Genomic DNA, 27,893 nt, shown 5'->3' on the forward strand with positions numbered 1-27,893 from the left:
GTTAAAATGGTCACACTGCCCAAGGCAATCTACAGATTTAATGCAATCCCTATCAAATTACCCAGGACATATTTCACAGAACTAGAAAAAAATCATAATAAAATTTATATGGAACCATCAAAGACCTAGAATTGCCAAACCATTACTGAAGAAAAAGAAAGAGGCTGGAGGAATAACTCTCCCAGACTTCAGACAATACTATAGAGCTACAGTCATCAAGACAGCATGGTATTGGTACAAAAACAGGCATATAGACCAATGGAACAGAATAGAGAGCCCAGAAGCGAACCCACAAACTTTTGGTCAACTAATCTTCGACAAAGGAGGCAAGAATATACATTGGAATAGACAGTCTCTTCAGCAAATAGTGTTAGGAAAACTGGACAGAAGCATGTAAATCAATGAAGCTAGAACACTCCCTTATACCATACACAAAAATCAACTCAAAATGGATCAAAGACTTAAATATAAGGCAAGATACAATAAACCTCCTAGAAGAAAATATAGGCAAAGCATTATCTGACATACATCTCAAAAATGTTCTCCTAGGGCAGTCTACTCAAGCAATAGAAATAAAAGCAAGAATAAACAAATGGGACCTAATGAAACTTACAAGCTTCTGCACAGCAAAGGAAACCATAAGTGAAACAAAACGACAACCTACAGAATGGGAGAAAATTTTTGCAAATGAAACTGACAAAGGCTTGATCTCCAGAATATATAAGCAGCTCATACGACTTAATAAGAAAAAAATAAACAACCCAATCCAAAAATGGGCAGAAGACCTAAACAAGCAATTCTCCAAGGAAGACATACAAATGATCAATAGGCACATGAAAAAATGCTCAGTATCACTAATTATCAGAGAAATGCAAATCAAAACTACAATGAGGTATCACCTCACACCAGTCAGAATGGCCATCATTCAAAAATCCACAAATTACAAATGCTGGAGAGGCTGTGGAGAAAAAGGAACGCTCCTACACTGCTGGTGGGAATGCAGTTTAGTGCAGCCACTGTGGAAACCAGTATGGAGATTCCTCAAAAGACTAGGAATAGATTTACCATAGGACCCTGGAATCCCGCTCCTGGGCGTATATCCAGAAGGAACCCTACTTCAAAATGACACCTGCACCCAATGTTCATAGCAGCACTATTTGCAATAGCCAAGACATGGAAACAGCCTAAATGTCCAACAACAGATGACTGGATAAAGAAGAAGTGGTATATTTATACAATGGAATACTACTCAGCCATAAAAACTGACAGCATAAAGCCATTTACAGCAACATGGATGCTCCTGGAGAATGTCATTCTAAGTGAAGTAAGCCAGAAAGAAAAAGAAAAATACCATATGAGATCACTCATATGCGGAATCTAAAAACAAACAAACAAAACATAAATACAAAACAGAAACAGTCTCACAGACATAGAATACAAACTTGTGGTTGCCAAGGGGGCGGAGGGTGGGAAGGGATAGACTGGGAGTTCAAAATTTGTAGATACTGATAGGCATATGTAGAATAGATAAACAAGATTATACTGTATTGCACAGGGAAATGTATACAAGATCTTGTGGTAGCTCACAGTGAAAAACAATGTGACAATGAATATATGTATGTTCAAGTATAACTGAAAAATTGTGCTCTACACTGGAATTGTAAAATGACTATAACTCAATGAAAAAATGTTAAAAAAAAAAAAAAAAAGAAAGAAGGAGGGAGGGTATAGCCTAGTAGTAGAGTGTGTGCCTAGCATGCACATCCTGGCATGCACAAGGTCCTGGGTTCAATCCTCAGCACCTCCACTGAAAAAATAAATAAATAAAACCCTAAATACCTCAGGAAAGGAAAGGAGAGGAGAGGAGAGGAGAGGAGAGGAGAGGAGAGGAGAGGAGAGGAGAGGAGGAAGGAAGAGAAAGAGAGAGAAAGAAAAAGAAAGAGAAAGAGAGAGAAAGAGAAAAAGAGAGAGAAAGAGAGAGAGAAAGGGAGAGAGAGAAAGAAAGGAAGGAAGGAAGGAAGGGAGGGAGGGAGGAAGGGAGGAAGGGAGGAAGGGAGGAAGGGAGGAAGGGAGGAAGGGAGGAAGGGAGGAAGGGAGGAAGGGAGGAAAGCACTGCATTCGGAGTCTACCTCAGGGAAGTTTAACTTGGATGAGCTCAACAAATCCAAGACAATGGGGTGAAGGCAAGACAGGGACTGTATCACCTTAATCTTTTTTTTTCCCATTAAACTATAGTTGATTTATAATGTTGTGTTAATTTCTGGTGTATAGCACAAGTGATTCAGTTATATATATGTAATACATATTCTTTTTCATTATAGGTTATTAGAAGCTATTGAATATAGTTCCCTGTGCTCTACAGTAGGACCTTGTGGTTTATCTGTTCTGTATATAGTAGTTTATATCTGCTCATCCCAAGCTCCCAATTTATCCCTCCCCACCCCTTTCCCCTTTGGTAACACTAAGTTTGTTTTCTATGTCTGTGAGTCTCTTTCTGGTTTTATAAATAAGTTCATTTGTGTCATTTTTTTTTTAGATTCCACATATAAGCAGTATCATATGATATATGTCTTTCTCTGACTTACTTCACTTAGTATGATAATCTCTAGGTCCATCCACATTGCTGCAAATAGCATTATTTCATTCTTTTTTATGGGTGAGTAGTATTCCATTGTATATATACACCACAACTTCTTTATCCAGTTATCTGTTGATGGACATTTAGGTTGTTTCCATGTCTTGGCTATTGTAAATAGTGCTGCTGTGAACACTGGGGTGCATGTATCTTTTCGATTTGGAGATTTCTCTAGATACATGCCCAAGAGTGGGATGGCTAGATCATATGGTAAGTCTATTTTAAGTTTTTAAAGAACTGTCCATACTGTTCTCCATAGTGGCTGCACCAAATTACATTCCCAGCAACAGCATAGGAGGGTTCCCTTTTCTCCACACCCTCTCCAGCATTTATCCTTTATGTATAACCTGAATCTTAACAGAGTAAATTAATAAGCAGGCAACTTACTAAAGTTACATTAGTACAAACTCACGCTAAACTAGAAGTTTAAATTCTTCTAATCTAAGCTACTTCTGTTTACTACAACAATGTCACAATGTGGTCCTGTGTCAAATCTTACACTACTACTACTAACATGTACCTCTAAATGCTTCCACATGCTTTACCTCAGTGGTTCTCAAATCTAATGGCACGGTTAATATCTCTGGACATTAATGGCCAGACTCCACCTTAGATAAATTAATGCTAATTTATTAAATGATAAAATGGTATTTCTAAAGGTTCACAATTGACAGCATGTCACCAGCACTGAAAACCACACCCTGCCTCATTTGGTCCTTGCAGCGGCACCGCTAGGTGTGGGAGCAGGTACCACTATGCTTAAACAGATGATTCTGCAGAAAAACAAATGACTTGCCTAAGGTTGTAAACATCAAGACGAGTATTTCCAAGCCCTGCTGTTCTCCACAGTGTCATTACATAAGCTAGCCTAAAATGTGCAAATAAGAAAGATATCTTTCTATACAAAGCGTTAAGCAAAGTAGAAGAGGAAGAAATTCAAAAACCGCAAATATTTGCCAAACTGAAGGAAAGTGAATACAGACTGTGAATTAGGCAACTCTATCAGGGAAGTCGCAACTCAATGGAGCAGACTGTTCATTCAAATGGAGAAACTTCCTTCTGCCTATGAGACGATAAAGATGATTTTTGAGGATAAAAGTGACACGACTGTTGTTGTGGGGAGAAGTATATGAGATGTAAACAAACCAGTATGAGCCTGTTGAATAAGACTGAGGGAGCAGTGAGTGAGAAGATAAATATTAGAAATATTATGAATCTAATGGAGAAAATTAAATTATGAATTTCCAGGGATACGTGTGCCTTTAAAAATTATGAATCCATATAAAGACATAAGAGTAGGGTGTCATGAAGGAGTACATTGGAAAGAGAACAAATTGTAGTTCTTAAACAGGCCCACACTCATTACTGTCCTTGAGAACTAGTCAGATGCAAAACTGTCACTATTGTACCCGCAACAGGGGCTGCAGGAGTGTTTGCTGAAGGCCGCGGAGCAAGATGAGAACTCTCGGGTTAGTCTCCATCACTATGTTCAACGAACAACATTTTCCTCAGTTGTCTCGACTTTCTCCTTCAGGATGGAAAACACCGAAATTCACAAGACAAATCTGGTAAACTGCGTCAGGACGAGTAGGGCAAGTTGTAAAACCTCTGATATTTCGCTTCATTTCACTAATATGACACTTAAATTAGTTGCTCACAACTTAGACTACTAAAACTAATACAATCCAAAACAATTCTCATTCATTTTCTCTCTCTCCATCTTTATTTTGTCATTTTCTCAGTGAGTATCATACTTGTCTGTGAAAAGAATCTGTTGAGTGATTGCCTAGAGAATTTTGGCTTTGAGGAAGATCTCATCTGAGACAAGAATCATATATTTAAAGGTTAAAATAGAGAGGATGATTAACAGTTAACAATTACTAGGATTCTTCTGTTCCAGATAATATTCCAAACTATTTACATGAATTAACTAATTTATTTCTCCTAATGATGAATGACGCAGGTACTGCTACTATCCCCACTTTACAGAGGAGGAAATTTTGAGGCACAGAGAGGGATGGAAAACTAGGCTGACAACACACAGCTCAAACGTGGCGGGGTAGTTCCTCTCCCAATCACTATACCTCTAAGGCACTCTAAGACATGTAAGAAGTAGTAGTAATCTTAAAAAACAAATACACACACACACATATTAGGCTTATGTGAAAATAGAGCAGGAAGAGAAAAAATTTAGGAAAATTAAAAATGCAAAACAGACTAAAACTCTACCCCAGAAAGCAATATTGACATTGGCAGAAAAGTAAATCAGCAAAAGGACCAAACAAGAAGAAGTGAGAGGTTGAAGGCCAGCGAAAGCAAAGCGTGTGTGTGTGTTTATGTGTGTGTGTGTGTCTATCTGAGAGACACAACATGACCAATTTTTCTTATATTTTCGGAAGAGAAGAAGAGGGACTAGGGCTTATCCACTCACCCCTTATCTTGAAAAGGTTACGTACAACAATATGGAACCGGGGGCTGGGGGGGAGAGGTAAGACTACAAGGGTTATGTGAAGGGTTAGCAATAAAGACAGTATGAAAGGAGTTTCCCACCCACCCAGCATCAGCCCTGCCACGTGCCCATCCGGGCCCCGCCCCGGGCCCACTGCCCCCCCCCTGGGGAGGCACCGGGCGCCAGGTAACACTTCTGACCCCACACCGCACAGTGGGGAAGCCGCCGGGGCAGGCGCAGTGCAGAGCGATGCTCTTGGCTTCTGCGAGATACCGCCTCCAGCCCAAGTATTATTGCGTCTCTTGGAAGAAATGAGAACACGTGGAACTGAAGCAATAATCAAAATCAGGACTGAAGGAAACTTTCCTGAAATGAAAACAATACTTCAGTAGATGGATCAAAAGGACTTACTCTGTTCCGGACAAAATGAATGAAGACAGACCCGAACAACACGTTAACTTAGCAAACTGAATTCCAAGGGCAGCTCACTGCTGCTCTGACTCCTGTTATTAGTATTAGTCTGAGCTCCCAGGCAGGACAAATAAACAAATAAGTGAAAAATAAAAAGGTTTTGTGAAAGAACTAAAGTAGGCTGGCCTCTGACAAGCCTGCAAAAATAAAGCCTGGACAAAAGAGAACCAGGTCGCCAAAAATTTTTAGGAGAAAATATTTCCCCCCAGAATTGTATACTAAATTGATCCTAGTTTCTGTATGGAGGCAACATATGCAAGAGATCAGAAAATAAATCTTGCATGTACTTATCCTGAGAGTTGCCTAAAAATGTATACCAGTAAACTGGTAAATTACCAGTAAACTACACACACGTGTACACACACACACACACACACACACTATATATATGTGTGTGTGTATTTCAAAATCCAGAACTCAAGCTTAGGGAAGCCATAGAATAAAAAGAATTAGAAGTAAGCACCAGCTGAATGAACAGTCAATTTTATACAACTGTTAGAATTATGATTTTAAAACTGAATACAAGTATTAATGTTCATCTCGGAAACAAAAGATAATTATTTAATCCAGGAATCTTAATGCACGAAAGAAAGAAAAAGCACAGCAGCCACGTAAAGATGCATTAGATCTCGATACCTGGAGATTACCTTTGTAATCACCTTACTGCTACCTTCACTAACCACCTTCCAGATCATTCTATAGTAGCCTCTCAGTTTTCACAATACTGACTAGCCCATGGTAAGGGCTAGCTTACATAAATATGTGTGCTGAAATATTTATTTTCAATTCTGTCAATGCGGATAAAATATACAAGAAAATCTCTTTTTTTTAAATGCATTGTGGGTCCACAACAAAATACAGCAGTTATAAAATCTGACTAAAATTGGAAAACAGAGGGGTTTGCCAAGAAGTGTACCAGGAAGATACCTGAGGGTCATCACATAATCCACCAAGCATAGTATTTAAAGAGTCCCACTTTGCCACATCAAATAATAATTCTTCAAAATTGAAACTCTGAAAATTCCTAGATGAAGTATCTTAGTAAAAGTTCTTTTTCAGTTCAAAAAACAATATTCTGGGGTGAGGATATATACAGCTCAGTGGTGGAGCACATGCTTAGCATGCACAAGGTGCTGGGTTCAATCCCCAGTTCCTCCATTAACAAAATAAACAAACAAATAAATAAGTAAACCTAATTACCCCTTACAACCCCCCCCCCAAAAAAACCCTTCCAAATTCTTTCAACAAATTAGTTCAATTAAACTGGCATTAGCCCAGAAGGAATTCCTCCTCACCTTTCAGAAAACAAAACCAAAAATGGTCTTTCTTTACAAATCCAAAATGCTTCAAGAGTTTGGCTAATTCTCCATTTCTGCACATACCAGCTCCTCCCTGATCTCTCCTTGACAGTCTGTTTCATCTCAGAATTTCAGAAAGTACTGTAAAATCTGACAGTGCTTTTTGAAAAGCATGAGTGTTCCAACGACTGTTTCAAAAGACTTTGGGCGACGTTAGGTTTAGATATATTAAAAAATGCATTCTTGTATGTCAAGAGGACTTCAGCTTTCTTTTGTTAACAGATTAAATGGGTATAAATCTTTAACACCGAGCACATTGTTTTTAATTTACTCATCCTAATGGCCCATTGAATTTAGATTGTGTTAAAAAAAAAAAAAAAACCCACAAAATTAGATTAGGAAAACCGCTCTTGAGTCAGTCAGGAATATGTAAGGTTTTGCAATGATTCTTAATGGACTCTCTTTTTAAAGTGTTATTTTAGAAGAGCAGCTTAAATATACTGCGCATTAGAATTTTATCATTGCAAACCAACACTAGAAAAGACTTCCATCGACTGAAAAACAAAAAAGACATTCTTGTAAGTGGAAAATCAATCACCACCACCATTAAATGTCACAGCTCAACATGCGCAAGCAGCAGCGATAACTGTTAGTTAAACACTGCACAAATGATGTATGTCCTCGGTCAAGGAAGTGGGTGCCAGGTTTTTAGAAAACTGTACATATATTGATTTTACATTCATTTAATGTGGCCACTGTAAGACACTTTATTCTTCTGATAAACTATGATCGCTTATCAAAAGATTCTACAATTCAAGAGAAACATTCATAACTTGTGTGTGAAAATGAAAACCACCGGCCCACAGAAATCATGCCCACAAAATCCAATTTTGTGGATTTATGGCAGAAAGGCAGGAAACCACTGTCTTGCACGAACTGTAGACCAGTCGCTGAAGTGTAAGTGGCAAGGCAGTAATGATTAAGGTGACACGTCCCCCCGCCACAGCTGTTAATCAGCTTAATACTAGTTACGTTATTGACATTCTTGTAATTACTTTTCCTAAGGCACATTTGGGCAAAATGTATTTTACTTTAATTATGTGCAATTGGAAGCAAGCCCGATACTCAAAAAGAATAGTCAGGTTCTCCTAATGCAGGTATGCAGTCAGCAGAGCGCTGTTCTGAGCATCCGGAGTTGGGTACCATCACAGTCCTCGGGGCTGGAGCAGATGTGACCACGTCACCCCCCTACCTTGCCATCCTCTGAACACACGCCCATGTGTTCTCCACTTTCATCCAGGCTAATCTGATTTATCTTCACAGGACTCTGTTAAAAACAAACAAACAAACGTGTAAAACTTTAGGAATATATACATCAAAAATCAAACGCCTTGGCTCTTCGTAAAATATAAGTGATACAAGTTGCCTGTTAGTTTAGACACATGAGTTCAAGACAAATTTTGTTTTTGCAAATGAAAATGGTAAAAACATAGCTTAATGGTAAAACACAGCTTTGTTCCCAGACATGTAGTAAGCCCAGAAACCTAAGATTTCCCCCAGATCATCTATCTCACATCCTCAAAGCCCAGCCAAAATGTTATTTTTCTTACCTGTTACGTGCCTTTTTATTTATTCTCTTCTATTTACTCCACACTCCTAAAATTCTTTCCCAGCCAAGTTCATTAAAAGAACAAAGCAAAAAAACAAAATAAAAATCATGATGTCAAGAAAAATTTTAGTTGTTTGAATTCGGTTCATCAGCCAATCTACTTATTTTTCTCTTATTACTAAATCAACTGCTTATACTTTATGCTTAGTATTTTCTGGAGGAAATCCATGGGGTCTAGTTGATATTAACTAACTTTGTCAGCCTCCATTCTTCTGAGGAATCTCAAATTTAAGAACCTGTGAAGATAGGAATTAGGCATCCTACTTTGGACGTATTTTCCCAAGAGTAAACATACAATGGTACTTTTAAGACTTTTTAAGTTTCTCAGTTATCCAGGTAGTCAACCGTTTACTTACTAAAATATTCATACAGGTGGATTTTCTACTAGAAGTCAAAACTGATAACGGCTGACAACATTCAAAAATGGCAAACTCTTCTTTTTTTTCTTCTTAAATAATGACAATTCCCAACTATTTTACTCAAAACATAATAGAACAGATTAAACATGAAAAGAGAAATAAGTCTCCATCAGTTATAACATGAGCCTGCAGTTTAGTTTTTTTAAAATACTTAACCTTAAAATAATTTGGTTTGTGGCAAATAAAATAGAAAGACACAAAACTGAGTGTTCTGTGCCCAGTGCAAAGTATCTCCAAGCTAGTAAGCTAAGGCCAGGGCAGACCGAGACCCCCAGACAGAAAGCCACCCACCGACTGATGCTGCTAAGAGAAATTCCCATGTTCCACGTGGAGACAGCCGGCTACAGAACCCTTTCTAGGTCACACAGAACAACACTCCTGAAATGCAGCTCAGGAAGACCCAAGCTATCTGCTTAAAAGTTTGTAGACTGTTGGAAGAGGTAAGGACCTCGAAGAGAGAGATGTGAACCATTTACAGGAGCATAAACCAACACCCATGGATAAGACTCACAACAAAGGGCAGAGCCAAGGCTCTGACCTCGAGAGCAGTGAAGAGAACGTTGTGATGGGTGACAAGGAACATGCAAAAGCAAAACTGAACTGGGAAAGCACTGAGGCCGCTGTGCTGTGTCTGGACTCCTGGCTAAGTCTGAATGCTAAGTCTTCTTCGGATAAACGTTTTCTTCACTGAGTATCTTCTGTTACCAATTTCCTTATTCTGATCTTTGGTCCACCAAACAACATCTTAATACCCATCTAACTCTTGGCAAACGTAAACCCCGCACACCTCTGACTGTAATTGAATTGGCATTTGGTTATACGCAACCTCAGATGATAATTTAATAGACGTGTGTAGCCTGATCACTGACAAGGTTTCCTGTATTGTCCAGTATGGTATGATCCACATGAGATTGTTTATGCAGAAAGTTAAATTAGTTTCAACTAATCACAATTAAAAACCCATTTCCTCAGTTGCACTCACACGTGCCAAACGTTCAATAGCCACGTGTGACCTTGACGAAGAGCTGCTGTATGAGGAAGCACATGGATCACGGAATGTTTTCATCATTCTAGAAAGTTCTAAGGGACAGTGCTGTTCCAGGCCTACAAAACTGAGCCCCAATGTCCAATAAAATCCTTCTTCACAAGGCCCTTCTGTCCAACTTACATTCAGAAGTGTATTTTCTCCCCATGTACACGTCAAATTGTACGTCATTTGTTCTCGGGCTCTGTGCTCGTGGCCTGTGCTAAGATTCTCTGAATCACACTGTATCATTTCCAAAGACCTGGCATACACGTTAGCTGATCCTCACAACTCCAGGGGAAAGCAGTCAGCATGGGATTGTTATTTCCACCTCACAATGAGAAAACTGAGGCCTCAAGAGTTTACAAGAGCTGCTGAGAGCCTCAATACTACTAAAAGGCTAGGCCACACCGTGGTTATTCTAAGCACAAATGAACCCAATGTTTCATTACAACATGTTTCTTCCTGAGTAGAAATTAATTGGTACCAGCACATTAGCAATAGTATGGTGAAAAAAAATAAAAATTACAACGTATAAGAATCCTTTTTTCCCCTCATAGCTCTGTTGGTAGTAGTTTGTAACCTTTTTTTTTTTTTTTTGGCCAATGATCAATATTCATTATTTACCCAACTACTAACAAGTTAAGCATTTTTCATAAGTCTGTTGGCCAATTAATTCATTCTTCTATATACTGCTTTGTTCACATCTCTTATTTTTTCTATTAATGTTTGTTATATTCTTGTCTATTTTCTTTCTTCTTTTTTTTTTAAGGGTATGAGGTCTTGGTATAATACCTTACCCAGACATTGTATGTGAGGTCTCCTGTATTTTTTTTGCAAGACAGTTATTGCTTTATCTCTTATGTTCTAGTCTTTCATACTTTCAAGATTCATCTTATCTTCCTCCAAATGAATACCCATTTGGGCCAGCCCCATCGACTAAATACCACACCCTTCTCCTTCTGAAGAAAACTATGTTTATTTTATAATAAATATTTATATACACTGAGACAACCTTCTGGGTTTTCAATTGTGGTCTCCTGGTTCATTGCTGCGTTGTTTTGACATTGATTTAATCACAGAAGGTGCACATAGCATGTTCTGATATCTGGCAAGCCCCACTCACAATTCATCCCACTTTCCTTGGCTTTTCTCAAGTATTTATTCTTTCATGAGAATTACGAGATAAAATGACCCCCGTGTGGCCACATATAATGGTCATCGTTCAATCCTAACTTACATTACCTAATACAGGCCTGAACACCATTGACAACTCCCTCCCCCTGCTCTTGGCTTCCAACATATCATACTTGTCTGGTTTTGCTTCTGAATTTCTGGTTGCTCCTTCTCATTCTGTTTGGTTAGATACTTCTCATCTCCTGACCCCACACCTCACAGCTCGGTCCTGGCACCTCCTCTATTTCACATCTACACTAGCGCTCTCTCTTTCAGGCCATGGAATGACTCCTAAATCTCAGTCCCCAGACCAGACCCCTCCCTGCTCCAGACCAACACCTAAGACTGCCTATTTTACATATGTACTTGGGTGCTTAATAGGCATATCAACTAAAACATATCCCAAACTGAGAGTCTGATGTTCCCCGCCTGAAAGGGCTCTTCCTGACACCTTCTCCATCTGTAGCAGTTACTACATTTTTCTCGTAGCTCAGGACAAAAAACCCTGGAGCCATTCTTGACTCCTGTCTTGCTTCCACATTCTATATCCTATCTGTCAGCAATTCCTACCATCTCTTCCCACAAAATTCATGCAGACTTTCACCACCCCTATAGCTGCCATCCTGGTCCAAGCTACCATCATCTTTATCTGGATTATCTTAACAGTCTCCTAACTAGTAGACCTCCTTCTGCCCAACTCTCCTAGAAATCTAATCTCAATAAACCAGCAGACTATACTGGTAATACATGGATCAGACAATGTTACTCCTTTGCTTAAAATCCTCCAATGTCCTCCCACCTCAGGATAAAACCCAAAGCGTTTACTATGACTTGACAGTCTTAAATGATGTGGCTACAGCCCTCCCTCCCTTACCTGCTCTCTGCCTTGTTCTCTCTCCTCCAGCCACAGTGACCTTTTTTGCTGTTTCTCCAGTCTTAGAGCCTTTGCCTTTGTTTGCTGGTGCCTGGAATGTCTTTCTGCCAGCTCTTTACCACAAGTCATCTGCTCAGTGACACCCTCTGGCCACTGGATTGGAAATTTCAACACTGCACCCAAACAGTTCATAGCTACCTCACTGCTAGGTGTATTTGTTCTCCTTAGCACATACCACTATCTTACTATGCATTTTACTTATTTATTGTCAAACTCACTCACTATGATATTAACTTCATGAGAGCTAGTTCAAGAACACAAACTTCCAATCACACACAAATTCTTTTAGCGAACAGCAATAAAAAAGAAATGCTCTTCAACTCATTTTACCAGGTCAGCATAACCTTATAGCAAAGAAAAATCCAACAAGTTATGATGTTAAGAGAAAGAAAAAGTACAAGTAAATCTCAATCATGAACAGATACAGAAAAATCCTAAAGAAAATATTAACAAAGTCAGCATATATAGAAAAGACAATTTTATTTCAGAAAGACAAGGCTGCTATAACACAGGGAAATTAATATATTATAATTTGTTGCATTAATAAAAGAGAAAAATCATAAGATCACTTCAAGAGGAAAGTCACAAGATCATCTCAACAGATGCAAAAAGTGTTGGATGAAACTCAACACTCATGGTAAAAATTCTTAGCATATTAGGAGAAAAATTCCTCAATCTCCCTTAAGGTGAAATGTTAAGAGCTTTCCCTTTGATATCTTTACAATATTGACTCTTCTAATCCATAAACATGGGGCATTTCTCCATCTATTAGGGCGTCTTTAATGTCTCTAAAGAAAGTTTTCTGCTTCTCCTTAGAGGTCTCATACTTTGTTTCATTCTGGGAGTAGCAAGGACAGTGAGCTGACTTCTATGATTTTAACTTACACAACCTACAAAAATAGGCCAAACTACACCATGGTGTACAGGGGGTGCATATAGAGAGCATAAAATGAAAAGGCAAAGCTAGGCAGTTATTACTATAAAGGTCAGTACAGTGGCTCCCTCTAAGGGAACTATAAGTGAGAGGTAAGAGCGGGGGAGTCATACGGTCTATTCTTGCCAGAGTGCTAGTTACTATTTGTTTTATTACTATTTGTTCTACTGCACATTTTAAAATGTACTTTAAAAAGTTATATTTCAAAATAAAAACAAACATTAAAGGTTTTTAAATAAAATTAAAAAAAAAATTTGCCCATGAAAATGTCTGGGATCTATACCTTCAATGGGTTAATTCTTGGATTACGTTTTTTTACCCAACTGTCAAGCTACTCAAATGTCCTACTTCTATTCTGGTCATTTATATTTTCCCAGAAAATTATGCACTTCATATTTTTTAGTAATGAAATATTCTTATTTTGCTTTATATTCTTTTACTATTTTAATAATACTAATGATATTACTACTACTAATACTACTACTAATGATATTACTACTACTACTACTAACACTAATGATATTACTACTAATATTACTACTACTAATAATAATACTAATGATATTACTGCTAATAATAATACTAATATTACTACTACTAATACTAATGACATTACTACTAATACTAATGATACTACTACTAATACTAATACTAATGATATTACTGCTAATAATAATACTACTACTATTACTACTAATATTACTGCTAATAATACTACTAATGATATTACTAGTAGTAATAATATTACTACTAATAATACTAATATTACTACTAATACTAATACTAATGACATTACTACAAATAATACTAATGATACTACTGCTAATAATACTAATGCTATTACTGCTAATAATAGTATTACTAATAATAATAATGGTATTACTGCTAATAATAATACTGATATTACTAATACTAATACTAATGACATTACTACTAATGATACTACTGCTAATAATACTAATACTAATGATATTACTACTACTACTACTACTACTGATATTACTACCAGTAGTAGTACCAGTACTACAACTACTCCTACTAAGTTAACATTTACCATGGGCTTATCAGGCATCGGTCTCTATCCTAAGAGTTCCATACATATTATATAATTTAATCCATCACAGCAATTCTATGAGGTAGGTTCTATCCTTTTTCCTATTTGGAAATATGAAAATATACACATAACACTACCTCACATGTATATAGATATTTTATTTCCTTTTTTTCTTTGATTATCCTTATCAGACATTGATCAGTTGTGCTGGCCTTTTCAGAGATGCAATACTGCCACCAATCAACTTGCTGTATTTTTTTTAAATGTTTTCTATTTTATTAATTTCTACTTTTATTTCATATTAATTTTCCCCTTTTGCCTTAGAACAATTTCATTGACCTCACTCTAAATTCCTGGCATTAATATATTGCCTATTAGTTGTAACTGCTCATCTGTTAATCATAAAATTATCAAATGCTTTGCAGTTGCCTTTAGGTATACAAGTGCCCACAAACCAGAGACTAGAAAATACTGTGCGATCGGAATAATTACATTCCCTTTGAGAAAAGCAACAGTTTGTTTTGTTTCATTTCTACAGATGGGACAGATGGTGTTATTTGTTTATTTATCGAATTATTAATGAACTCTACTGAGACTACAATTGTGGTTAGAAATGTGGTTTTTTCCTATTTGTTAAGTTAACTGGTTGCTCTTTGAAACCTCAGATACCATGTTGAATTCATATTCTCTGTTTTGGGGTTCAAAATACATATATTTTTAAGCATATATATTATTTAATTTTGATATATTCTTGCTTACTTTTTTCTTCTTGATCTAGCAAGGATTTACAGAAACATACTTCAAAAACTTCCCACTACAATTGCAGTTTTGTCCATTTCTCCTTAATTTTCAAATACATTTTGGTCCAGAATTAGATGACCTATAATTGGCAAATCAAAGGATATAATTGCTGTATTTTCCTTTTAACTTCTACATGTCATCAATATAACATGCCTTCTGCTGGATAATGCTCTTTTGCCTTAAACTCTATTTTTTCTCAGATTTTTTTTTTTTTACTGCCAACATGCTTAATTTTTGTTTGGCTTGTTATTATATTTTTTAAAGTATATTTTTGCTCACATCTTCATTTTTCACTGCCATCATTTTGTGGGATATGTGTCCTTCAAAATAGAGGCTATCTTTCTTTTAGTAACAGAACACGTTGTTCATTTAGCATTCTTAGTTGCTAAATTATTTTATACTTTTAAAAAGTTATGCTTCTCCATTTCATTATTATTCTTTTGCTATATTACTCAAATTCTTTTCTCTTGATCTAAGAAGAATTTAGATGTTGTTAATTCTATTTTTATTTTATAGTGATTATTCTTAAATTACTACAAATTATACTTGAATTATGTCTCTGCTCCCCGCCCCAAATCAATGCAATTGTATTAACTGATTCATTTGGAAGATGGGGTATTTAGCACATGTTTATTTACTACCTCCTTCCTTCCCTATTTTAAAATAAGAGCACAAATATTTTCTATTTCTAAGGTCACTTCAAATAGATTTGGAAAAGGGAATCCAGTTAATACATCAGTAAACATCGCAATCTTAAACTATAAGTTCTAAGCGTGAATCCAGAGGAAGAAATTGTTTTGCTAGCAGGGTGTCCATAATTTTAAAACTGATTCACAACAGGTCATTATAGATTAGAGATATTTACCCCTTATCATTAACACTGCTAACAACTTTGCAGCTTACCGAACATCTTAAAATATGCTTTAGTTTTTGAAGAAATTTGGATCTTTTTACTCTTGTAAATCAAATCAAGTAAACAGTCAACTCACAAAAGAAAGAAATTCTAGGTGAACAAAATAAAAGTCAACCACAGTAATAAGAAATACCTGAAAACTAAAGCAATGAGATGTTTCACCTATGGAGTCAACAAAGATTTTCAAATACCCAGTTTTAGTGAGGAAGCACAAAGGCAGACACTCCTCTTAAACTGCTGGTAGTAATTCAAATTTGGAGACACTTTCCAAAGGATCATTTGGCAATACATATCATAATTATTTAAAATATGCATTGCCTATCAAAACCAAGGAGAAGTAAGAAGATTATTTTGCAAAAAGATGCTTTCTACAGCAGGTCTCTTTTGTACGACACTGAGAAATGGAAATTACCTAATTTCTAAAAGCTAGGAATCTAAAGGAGAATTTTTTTAATTAAATTTAAAAAGAAATATTACATAGAAAAGAATCTGGCCTTGGCCAAAGAGAAGTCTAGCCTCTGCCCTCGGCTTCTGAGAAGTAACCTATGTCACATCTGCTCACCTGATAGAAATGTCTTATGGGGGGGGGGGGATTAACCCTGGGATTTAGGGTGCGGGCTTTGGGTCACAGGGCGATCAGCCGAAATGGAAGCTGAGATCAATCATGTAGACAACCCATCAACCAATCATGCCTCTGCAATAGAGACCCAGTAAAATTCTTAGCACGGGGCTGAGCTGCCCTGGTCAGTGCACATCAACGCCAGTGTGAGCAACACGTCCTGATGACGGTGACAGCTCCAGTTCTGAAACCACCCCAGGCCCTACCCTTCTCCTTTGGCTGAATTCGTGCCCCGTATCCTTTCCCTGAAATGAACCGTACTTGTGAGTATCACAGCTTCAGTGAGTTCTATGAGGACTTTAGCTAATTATCACACATGAGGGTGGATCTGGGAACCTCCAGAACTTGCCGTTGGTGTTAGAAGTCTTCAGCAGACTCGGCAGCCTGGAAGACTGTGCCCTCAAACCTCGTAATTTGGCTCCTCTGGGTAAGTGCCACCCAACGTATGTAACTCCTACTCTATTCACTTGTATGTACTGTCTGTAACCAGAGGTAGATACCCCAAGATCTTAGCATTGGTTAGATCGGGCTGCTGACACACAGTGATTGTTCAGGTTGTCCCACTGTAGGTTTTGCTGACTTTCTACAAGTATGTATTTTCTTTGTAATCAAAAGATAAGTATTCTTGAAATGACTATGTAGTAAATCCACAAATGGGAACACAAAAAGAAACCACGGTGAATCTTAACTCGGGGGACCTACAGCACATATTTTTCTCTAGAGTGACAAGAACTGAGTATCATCGCGGTGCATATCCGTTTCCGTAACAGTCCCACAGCATTTAATATAGAATATATAACAGTATTTCAATAGTGACAGCTGTCAGTAGGACACACTCATTTCTCTCAGAATCAAAAATAACCGCCCTACATACATCTGCCATTTCTATATACCAGAAATAAACAACAAAACCACAAAGAAAGAAAGGGTACAGGAGGGAAACGGAAGTGCAAGATTCTGTCTTTCTTCGGTACTGATTTTTCCAACTGCCTGTTTTACACACACAGTCCAGGGGGTACGATGTGAAGATGGGACACCGGAGCAGACGTCGACAAGGGTAAGGAACCAGAGGAGAGAGAGACCCGGGAAACATGGCCTCAGCTGTATTTTCCAGTAGCCACCATTTTATTCCTAATGGAGACACATTTGGAATTCTGGACAATATAAGTGAGTTTGTTCAAAAATCAATAATGTCAAGCTGACACTACAGAACATACAAAAATGTTTCCTTAATGGAACAAAACCAGAAGCCCGAGTAAGCAGGAGGGGTCAAGGACCAGCACATACCTTCCAAATCCAAGTCCACGACAGGCGGTCTCAAGGTCTTAAATGTAAAGAAAAGGCAAGAGCACCGATGCGTCCACCTCATGTGATAATCAATTGCCTAATGTACAGTGTTGGAAATAAATACACTTAGTATGGATTATGTCAGCTCTTCAATTAGGAATAAATTCACGGTCGTTGCAAAAGCTGCTTTTAATGGGGTTCTTTGCAGCGACTTCTTCTCCCCTGACACTCCTCATCATCCCACCTTATGCTATCGGTCCCCCCACGTGAACCTAAGAAATCAATCTGCTAATGTATAATTTGTAAGGCTCCTCTGACTAACAAATGGATAATTGATTCCTTCACAAATGCTGCATCCCCGTGGACCCAGGGCGGAATGAATAAGGAACAGAAGACGGGATTTCATTTTCGTTCTCTCGGAGATGGACCAGTTAGCAATCCTGACAACCACAGGGTGGGCTGTGCGTCTTTGTGCTCTGAGGTCACACGAGTGAGCAAGCCGGCTGCACTTCTCATCACACGTGTGAAAAGCAGACGCCTGTCTTTCCAGACCTGGGAAAAGCTCATGGTACTGCTTCTTGTACTCTCCCCTGGTGATACATCCTGAGATAGGCAAGAACTCCATCCGGAGTTAAGACACCTCTGAAAAAAAAAATTGTACCTAATTGTGGGTTTTCTACAAATCAACCAAACAAAACAAACATTTCGTGTCTCCTTGACTCATTCTCTGGCCAAAACGGCCTAAGCTTTAACAATAAACATTCAAATCTTCCAATTGCTTGAAGATTTCATCTCTAGGTGTGCACCAAGTCCGTCTCTAAATCAAGATTGAGTATAGATTTATCAACAGGAAAGCCTGAAGTTGGAGAACTTTTGTGGAGCTTTCTTGCCAGTCTCAGAATATGGTTTCAGTCAAAGCAAAAGAGATATGAAGGCTCCAGCCCGTTGCTCAGGAGTTCTTCTTAATGTCCCCACGGCCTCATACCCCTCTCTGTCACTTCTGAACACCATGGCAACCGGCCGTGACCATCTTCACTGCCGACCGCTCTCCCTTGGGCCACCAAGACCTTCCCGGGGCTGAAGCAGCGGGAACACCTCCAGCCTTACTCTGCTCGGCCACTTTGTGACAACTGACCCTACGCCCACTGCCTCCTTCCAACCTCCTCCGCCCTCAGCAGTGCTGACCGCATCCTCCATCACTGAACCTACCACCATGGGCTCTAAAAACACCGCTGAAAAACACAATAAACAAACAAAAAGGATAAGCACCCTTTTTGTTATGTATAGTCCTGGGACAAGAGCAAAATACGTCATTCTTACCTCAGACATCAGTTCCAAAAATAAAAGGCTATGGAAAACATGAACCCAATTGTCTGTTGTTTGGGAGAATACTAGCATATGTTTTCCTTTAAGAAAAGTGGGCAAACCCCCCCCCCCGCCAAAATCTTAAAATCTCAAGTGAATATGCATGACAAATACCAAAGGGAGAGACTGAAAAACATCCTGTAAGAAAAGATGAAGGATATACTTATAGTCTGACTGCGAAGCAATATTCAATTCTGGATATGTAATAAATGTTAAATGAAGTAAATGAAGATTTCAAAAATCTTCAACAACAGCAAAACATATAAACCACGATGAGTCAATACATGCTAAAAAGCTGGTTGAGGATTAAAACAAAATACTGCAAGATTGAACGCAACATTTAAAATAACAAGATCCAATGCCTTTTTCGGGAAGGCTCCTAACTCCCTTTTGGCTGGGTGGGATACCCCTCGTGTGTGTCCCAGCATCACCCACTATCAGAGCACATCTGTTTCAGGACAAGAACTCACTCTGTCGCCCGCCTCTGGCGCTGAACTTGAACTCCTAGAGAGCAGAAATCTACTTTAAACCCAGCAGCTGGCCCAGAAGAGCTCAGAGAAGCTGCTGGAAGAATGGAACCCCAGACTTTGAGTCTGAAGGCTCTGAGCCAGAAAACGGGTCAAGTAAATTAATAAATAAATTGTAAGCGGACAACTAACTAACAGCAGAATAGACAGAGTGAAGAGGAATTTTGTTACAATTTGTTATTTTCCTAACAATAAGACGTTTTAAAGGAGGGTAGAGCTTCCAAGTAAGTTGAATGGGAAGAGCTCAATTCTAGCACGCCCCTGCTCTTCTGGGACCCGAGGTTTTCAATACTCATTATCCGGCTTGAAAAACCAAAGGAGTTGATCATTCATGTGGCAAGCATCTCCCCAAGGTACTAACTATATTTCATAGTTCAAATGAATATAGAAGAACTGTGTCTTCTTTAAGTTCTTCAACCTGAGGTTTTAAAGACGACCCTGTGGGGAGGGTATAGCTCAAGTGGCAGAGCGCATGCTCAGCAAGCACGATTGGGTTCAGTCCCCAGTATCTCCGTGAAAGATAAATAAACCTAATTAACTCCCTACCACCAAAAAATAATAAAATAATACAGTAATAAGTAAATAAAGTATTTTAAAACAAGATGACCCTGCCTCGCTAAGATTTAATAACGACATTAATTTGAGGTTCTGGAAGTGATAATCCAGCTTTTAACAGAAGCTGTTTCAGCAGATGGGGGAAAATGCTTTCTTTATCGGTAGCAACGTATTCCAACTTGAGAAATAATCAGGACATTTAAAAAGCTGCCAAGTCACTTATTTTCCACTATGAATAAACAGAAGGCGTAGTGGTGAAATGTGGCAGAGCTGCGTGTAAGTTTCATTCAGAATTTTGCATAGTAATGTGGCTGAAATACCGCTCACTCCACCAACTAGTGATGACCTTTCGCAAATTTACACTTTCCAAAGTAAATTCCTTTGCACAGAAATAGAAAAAAAAAAATCCCTAAAATTCAAATAGAATCACAAAAGACCCTGAATAGATCAAAGTGATCTTGAGAAAGAGTAAGCATGACACTTCCTAGTTTCAAGCTATATTACAAACCAATATAATCAAAACAATATGGTATTGGCATAAAAACAGACAGACTAACGGAATAGAATCAGAAGCCCATAAATAAACCCACATATAGATGGTCATCTAATATTAGATAAGGAAGCTAAAAGTATTCAATGGGTGAAAGGACAGTCTCCTCAATAAATGGTGGGAAAACTGGTTATTCACATGTGAAAGAATGAAACTGGACCTTTATCTTACACCCCTCACAAAAATTAAATGGCTTAAGGACTTAAAGATAGGATCTGAAACTGTGAAACTCTCAGAAGAAAACAAAGGGAAAAAGCTCCTTGACAATGGTCTTGGCAATGAGTTTTTTGGATAAGACACCGAAAGCACAAAAGCATAACAAAATCAAAAATCAAACACGTGGACTACGTCAAGCAAAAAAGCTTCAGTGCAGCAAAACAAGCCAACCAACAAAATGAAAAGACAGCCTAAAGAATGGAAGAAAATACCTGAGAAACATGTATCTGATAAGAGGTTAACATCCAAAACATACAAGGAACTCATACAACTCAAAGCAAAAACAAACAATTTGGTTAAAAAAATGGGCAAAAGACTCGAATGACATTTCTCCAAAAAAGACATACAAATGGCCAACAGGTGCCTGAAAAGGTGCTTAACCACAACAGTCATCAGGGAAATGCAAATCAAAACCACAATGAGATACCACCCCTCTCCTGGGAGGATAGCTGTCTTCAAAAAGGTAAGAGATAAATGTTGATGAAGGTGGGAATATAAATTGGTACAGCTGCTAGGGAAAACAGTATGGAGATGCCTCAAAAACTTAAAACTAAAAGTACCATATGATCCAGCAATCTCACTTCTGGAGAAATATCCAAAGGAAATGAAATCAGGACATCGAAGAGCTATCTGCACTTCCATATTCCTTTCGGCACTATTCACAACAGCCAAGACATGGAAACGACCCAGGTGTTCACTGATGAGTGAATAAGGAAAAAGAAAGGAAAGGAAAAAGAAAGGGAAGGGAAGGAAAAAGAAAGGGAAAGGGGAAGGGAAGAAAAGAAAAGAAAACAAGAAAAGAAAACAAAAGAAAAGGAGGGGAGGGGAGGGGAGGGGAGGGGAGGGGAGGAGAATGTTTTGGCCATAAAAATGAAGGTAATCCTGCCATTTGCAGTTAACATGGACGGACCTTCAGGGCATCGTGCTAAGTGAAGTAAGTCAGACAAAGATAAATACTGCATGATCTCACGTACATGTGGAATCTAAAAACACTGAACTCAGAAACAGTGGAGTGGTGGCTGCGGAGGCCAGCGGGTAGGGAAATGGGAAGATGTTGGTCAAAAGGTACAAACTTTCAATTACAAGTTAACTCAAGGGATCTCAAGCACAGCATGGTGACTGTAATTATTAATACTGTTCTCACCATCACAGTAACAGCAAAACGGTAATTATGTGATGTGACAGACGTGTTCACTAATATCATGTAATATGTCAATTATATCTCAATAAAGCCGGAAAAAATAAACTAAAAATGCCACATTTTTCTTAAAAAGTATAGTCTATTTATATAGGCAGAGCTGATTTCTAAGTGAAAAGGACTTATCTGAATGGCCTACATGTTAGTTAAATATTGACCATACCAATGTTGTGGTTTTAACAATATGAAACAATTGCATGTCTGTGATTTCAGGGGAGGTCTGCTGCACACCTTATACAGGAGCTCGAAATACTCCCCAAATACCACGTTATGTATCACAGTCTTTAGGTCCTTCATCCATTTTGAGTATGATTCTCCTCACAGTGATTTGAACCAGCACGGGGCTTCAAGTAGCTTTCTGGTTCATCACAGTTTTCCCCGGATGTTACAAAACTTATATGAATAAGATGAAATGATTACTTCAAGGTACAGAATCCACTGTCTCCATTTATTATCAGACAGCCTTCATATTCTGTAACTTCCACCAGAATACTGTTTGTAGGAAAAAATAAATTTATTAAGCATCTCTAACTCCACACTTCAACTTCTCTTCCATTCTAACGCTCAAATCATCAAATTATCCTATTAGAAAATGAATTCTTTGATTTCAACTCTAACCAATATCCTGAAAATAATCCAAAGGAAATCAAAGTCATGTGGGAATGAGAAGAATGGAAAGAAGCTTTGAGGAAGAGTTACTTTGCTTGGAAGAAAATAGTTTTGTTTGTCCGCTGTCATCACTGTTTCAAGTCAACACTTGAGCTTACATTTTCTGTCTTTGTAAGACTGCTTATAAATCAGTCCACACTAGTCACTAAAACATTCCTAAATACTTTCTTTTTTTTAACTTTTAAAAAAATATCCCCCAACCAAGAGTTTTTAACCACCTGCCCCTTAGCACACTGGGTGTGACTTAGATGCTGGAAACTTACAAGGACCATCTACAACCTCCTCTGACCCCTCACACCCTGCAGCTCTCCCTGCCTGGTGCCCACCCGCGTGCGCGGCAGACTGCTGAAAGGCTCAGACATCACCCGAGACTGCACCTGCCAGGACGCACAACCTCAGCAGAGGGAGGCTCGGAATGGCCTTTCAGCCTGCAGAAGACTTATTAGATAGATGTTCGTTTTCTAAATCCTAACAACCTTTAAAAGCACAAGGAGGATCTGGAAGGGATTGCCTCCTAAGAAGTGGGCACACTGCTGATTCCTAGAGCCGTTTTCCTTTTGTTAAATTTCCATCTTCTGTCGCTGCTTTTCACATCCCCCTGGACAATGCTCGTAGAAGGCTGGCTTGCACACGACATGTACTCAAGACAGCTAGTCACCATCTGGGCACCACTTAAACCGCTTACTTTGATAAGAGGCAAAAACTAGCCTTTTGGTCCACGTTCCCTATTTAATTTGTAAGCAAGGGGCTGTCCTGGATGTCAGGTGCACATGGTGAACATGTTAGATGCGGTCCTCGCCCTTAGGAAGCTTGCAAATCACTGGAACACTGTTCATGGTTCAGACAGTGGCCTTCTGGGGATGCAACAAACTGCAGTAGTTCTCTGCAGTGAGACAGATGAGCAGCAAATCAGAATTGGAGCTCACTCTCCCCATAGTTTGCAATGCCCGTTTGCTTAACAGTTCAGAGTGGACACCTTGCAGAAGCCTTCCTATGATGCCTTCGATGGTTGTCTACAAAATGAAATTTGGCAGGTGAGCGAGAAAAACTTTAGGAGAAACTTCTAAGTAAATCAATCTGAGCAACAACAGAAGGAGCCAGCAAGTTTTTCTTTCTAGTGTTCGTCCCAGAATTACAGCACACCTGCCACCTCCCAGACACTGTGCCAGCTGGTGAGGCCGCTGGAAAACAATCTGTTTTACTGGAAAAGCCATAAATAAAACAATTAACATTTGTTCCATACAGAAAGGACCTGAAAAGAAAGACAACTGACAGTTTTCAAAATGCTGAAATATAAGGTGTGAAGTTTGAGAAAATGATCTGTTCTTAAATGGATTCAGTATTTCCCTTGTTTATGCATGTATCCAACAAAGATACAAAAAGGAGGAGTGATAGGAAAAGGAAAGCAGAGTCATCAGAGGAACACAAAGTCACCCGATTATTTCCAGGACATAATGCAGCAGAATCATTTGCTAATAAATGCATTTCACAAATGAGTAACCAAGATCATCAAAACCTCTACGGGATGCACGGAGGATTAAACAAACAAGAAAGGCGGGAAAACAAAGCCTGCCTTCAAGGTGTTTGTGTGCAGGGTCTGTGAGCCCCGCCCTTTGTATAAACCTCGATTTTATAATTTAACACATTCTGTTACAGATGGTGGTTTATGTGACTAGCCCTGAAATGCGTTCCAACTGGGAACAGGGACTGTGTTTTATCATCCTTTACATCCCTTGCACATCCTTACAGAATGCTGGCTAAAGGACTAAGATGCAGCCTCTGATGTCACCAGGAAGGTATCACAGAGAGGGAGAGGCCCCGAGCATTTCCACGGGCAGGGAGAGCTCGGTTCTGTTTTACAGGCATCAAGGAGGCCCTCGAATGTTCTCAGTGAGGGGAGTAACAAAATCCCACCACCCCTCTGGGAAGACCACGTGGGCAGCTGTGCAAAGGATGGACTAGGGGAGGCATGAGATGGGCAGATCCGGGGGGGTTCGCTGCAATAACCCAGGAGAGGTTCAGTGAAGACTTGAACAAGGGTGGTGGCGACATAAAGAACCAGCGAGGGGATGAGCTGAAAGACGCATCTAGGGGGATACACGGGGGATAATGGAGGCAGAGGACGGAGGATAAATGCCACAGGACAGCTGTCAGCCCCAATGAGTGGAAGGGATGTTATTCATCAGGGCCCTGGAAGAGCTGAGTCTCTGAAACTAGGCAAAAATCAGCTTTTTGTTGGTACCAGTATATAGATTCAAAACTAGATTTATCTTTGTCTGGCCTGCTAGACCCCAGTGATAAAGAAACCAGGACTCAGGAGAGATGCCTGGTATAATTCAAAGGCCGGACCTTGTTGAGATCAGTTTAGTGCTGCCAATCCAGGGAGCCCAGAGCTCAGCAGAGAAAGCAGAGTGCGGGCCCTTCTGTCCAATGGTAAGTCACAGCACAGACGTTTCCACACCTCACACAGCCCCACTTGCTAAATTATTTCAAATAATAATTGAGCTCAGAAATAAACACGGATGTTTTAACACCCAAATAGTTTTGACTGAAACGTGGTCTTTGTGAACAAGGTGTCCTCTGCAGCTGGCCACGTCCCCAGGATCCCCAGCCTACAAGGTCCTAACAACAATTCCAGAAAACAAAATCCCTTTTTTCCCAGAGAATACTGCCCTAACTGCACGTAATACATTTTTTTCTATACGAGTTAAGGCGACAGAAATGGAGTTGGCATCCCTGAGACCATGTAACTAGAAAATGAATAAGCATATTCTTCTTTTTTCTTATTAGTATTCATTAAAATAAAGCCCCGCACACTCTCCAAGTCCTAAGGCCCTGCCACGCCACTGCTTGGCCACCTTGGAGAACAAACTTCTTCGAACTTGGAGAAAAGCGGCTCAAGAAAGCCGAACACAGCGCAAACCCACGATGGCTACAGAGTTACGTGAACATCCCAAGGTCCCCAGACACCCCTGATGAATTTCTCAGTGTAAAGTTAACGGCACCATCAGTGATAGAGGAGGAGTCTGTTAGGGATATTAAAGCTCTTACTTCCTCCTCTCACTGTTATTTATGACTTGATAGCAGCAGGGATGCTAATGCATCCTATTTATCTCAAACCAACTTCTGAGAAAGTGAAGTCTTTGTGTTTCCACAGGTTGGGGAGGAAAAAAAATCACTTATCTAAAAAGGGCACTACGAATAGTTTAAATAGCTGAGACCAAGTCATTAACCAAATGGAAAATGCCTCACTTACTTTTCCAGACATCAGATGAAGACAGACCACTTAAAACTTCACCAATTCAGCTCTATCTTCACTGCAGAAATTAATGTTATAATGCTCTCCGGTGTGAAATCACTGCATTATCAATTCTCCATTAAGTCATCTCCCAAGTAGGCTGAATTCTCTCAACAGTTCTCAAGAGAAGCATCTTGGAAACTGAGCTGCAATGTCTCTGCGCTGAAAAGAAATTCCTGAAGTCAACTAACTAGAGCTGCACTGAGATCCATTTCCAGAACCCAGTTACATAAGTAAACGTGTTCTTAAAACGCCAAGGAAGTAGAGCTGCTTGTGCCCTGTGAGAAAAGATACCCACTGCTCAACTAAACAAAGGGTCTGATGGAGCAGGGGGCGAACCGGTGGCGGACAACAGGTGTGTCACAGAAGCTTCTCTCTTCTTCCCTTCTTTCTCCTTTTTTCCTTCCTGCCACCCTCCCTCCCTCCCTAAGTTCGTCTGCCCTGTACACAACATACATTATGAAAGCCAACCGCACAAATGAATTCAAAAATAACAGCTCCCCCTTGGGAAGCATCGTAAATGCCTGTGATCTGACTCGACTTGATTCCATTCCTCATAATGGCTATCAGTTACTGAGCCTTGCACTAAATATTTTATCATAAATTGAATTATTTTACAAATAATCTTTCAAATAAAACCACACAAATCAGGGATGTGACTGTGTTCGACATTTTATAAAGACAGAAAGTGAAAGAGAAGTTAAATAATGAATATAGGGCAAGGGCTGGAAGCCAGGAGCCTGATCTCGAGCCTGGCTCACAGCCACAGACACACTGCCCGACCCCCACCTCAGGACCACAGCCGGCCCACTCCAGAGCCTGGCCAGCCACCCCTCTGCTGGGCATCACTGCCCCTTCAGCCTTCATCTCCAATCATCCCATCAGCACTTCTCTTTCCACATCCCTTCTGGAACAGCTGGATTTCCAATAATGCAACTGAGTCAAGACCTGAAGTGGGGTCAAGGAAAGAAAATGGGAAATCAGTAGGTTCAGGAGGTTATAAATTTTGTGTCATTTTGTTTTTCTGGCAAGACGGGAACTTCAGACGCCATCATGATATCAAGGAATAAATCCTCCTCCTCGCAGTACAGTGTAGACTTTTTTTTCTTGAGTAAGAACGAAGACTTAAATGCAAAACGCAAAACTCTTAAAACTTTTGGAAGAAAATACAGAAGGATCTCTTTACAACTTCGTAGAAGCAAAAAAAATTTTCCCACAGAAGACAAAAAATATAAACCATAAATGAGAAGACTGATAAATGGTTACTGCATTTAAATTAAAAAAAAAAAACTTCTGAACAAATAAAAATATCATAAATGAAATATTAAAGGATAAATCATAGACCAGAAGACATCTGTCAGTCTTTCAACAAGAAGTGTCTGGGCTTTACACGCCCTCCACCACCGGAGGAGAACCCAGTTCTCTGGCCCACCACCAGGGTCTGCTCTCTGGCGCTGATCAGACTTTTAAACGTTTGTCCAACTGACGGGTGTGAAATGGCATCTCACTGTCGGGTTCACTTCATGTTTCCCTGACGACTCTGTCATTACTAGAGAAAGCGAGCATCTTTTTTATTGGACACATTTGGTGTTCTCCATCTGAGAACTTTCTGATCATACTGTTTGCCCAATTTCTTTCTGGGTTGCTTGCGTTCTCCTTATTCATCTGTATGAGTCTGTTATATAAGTAACATTTTAAAAAAATATGTGTTGTTAAAACTTGCTACAAACACCTTATGATTACAGCTTCCGTAGCACTTAAAGAATCAAAACAAATGAACAAACAAAAACAATAAAGTTCAGATTTAAAGTATTAAATTTAAAATGGATAAT

General features: G+C 39.1%; 1 protein-coding gene across 3 annotated transcripts in view; it reads right to left on the reverse strand.

The window, feature by feature from the left end:
• Positions 1–27,893, reverse strand: part of VPS41 (VPS41 subunit of HOPS complex) — a 178,280-nt gene that overhangs the window by 97,254 nt on the left and 53,133 nt on the right. For all 3 annotated transcript variants that reach the window (XM_045510866.2, XM_074367685.1, XM_045510843.2), the window contains exon 5: positions 8,106–8,180. In XM_045510866.2, coding sequence (XP_045366822.2) covers positions 8,106–8,180 — 75 coding nt within the window. The remainder of the gene's footprint in view (positions 1–8,105; positions 8,181–27,893) is intronic.

Source organism: Camelus bactrianus, chromosome 7 (assembly GCF_048773025.1).
Source record: "Camelus bactrianus isolate YW-2024 breed Bactrian camel chromosome 7, ASM4877302v1, whole genome shotgun sequence".
In the NCBI taxonomy this organism is placed as follows: domain Eukaryota; kingdom Metazoa; phylum Chordata; class Mammalia; order Artiodactyla; family Camelidae; genus Camelus; species Camelus bactrianus.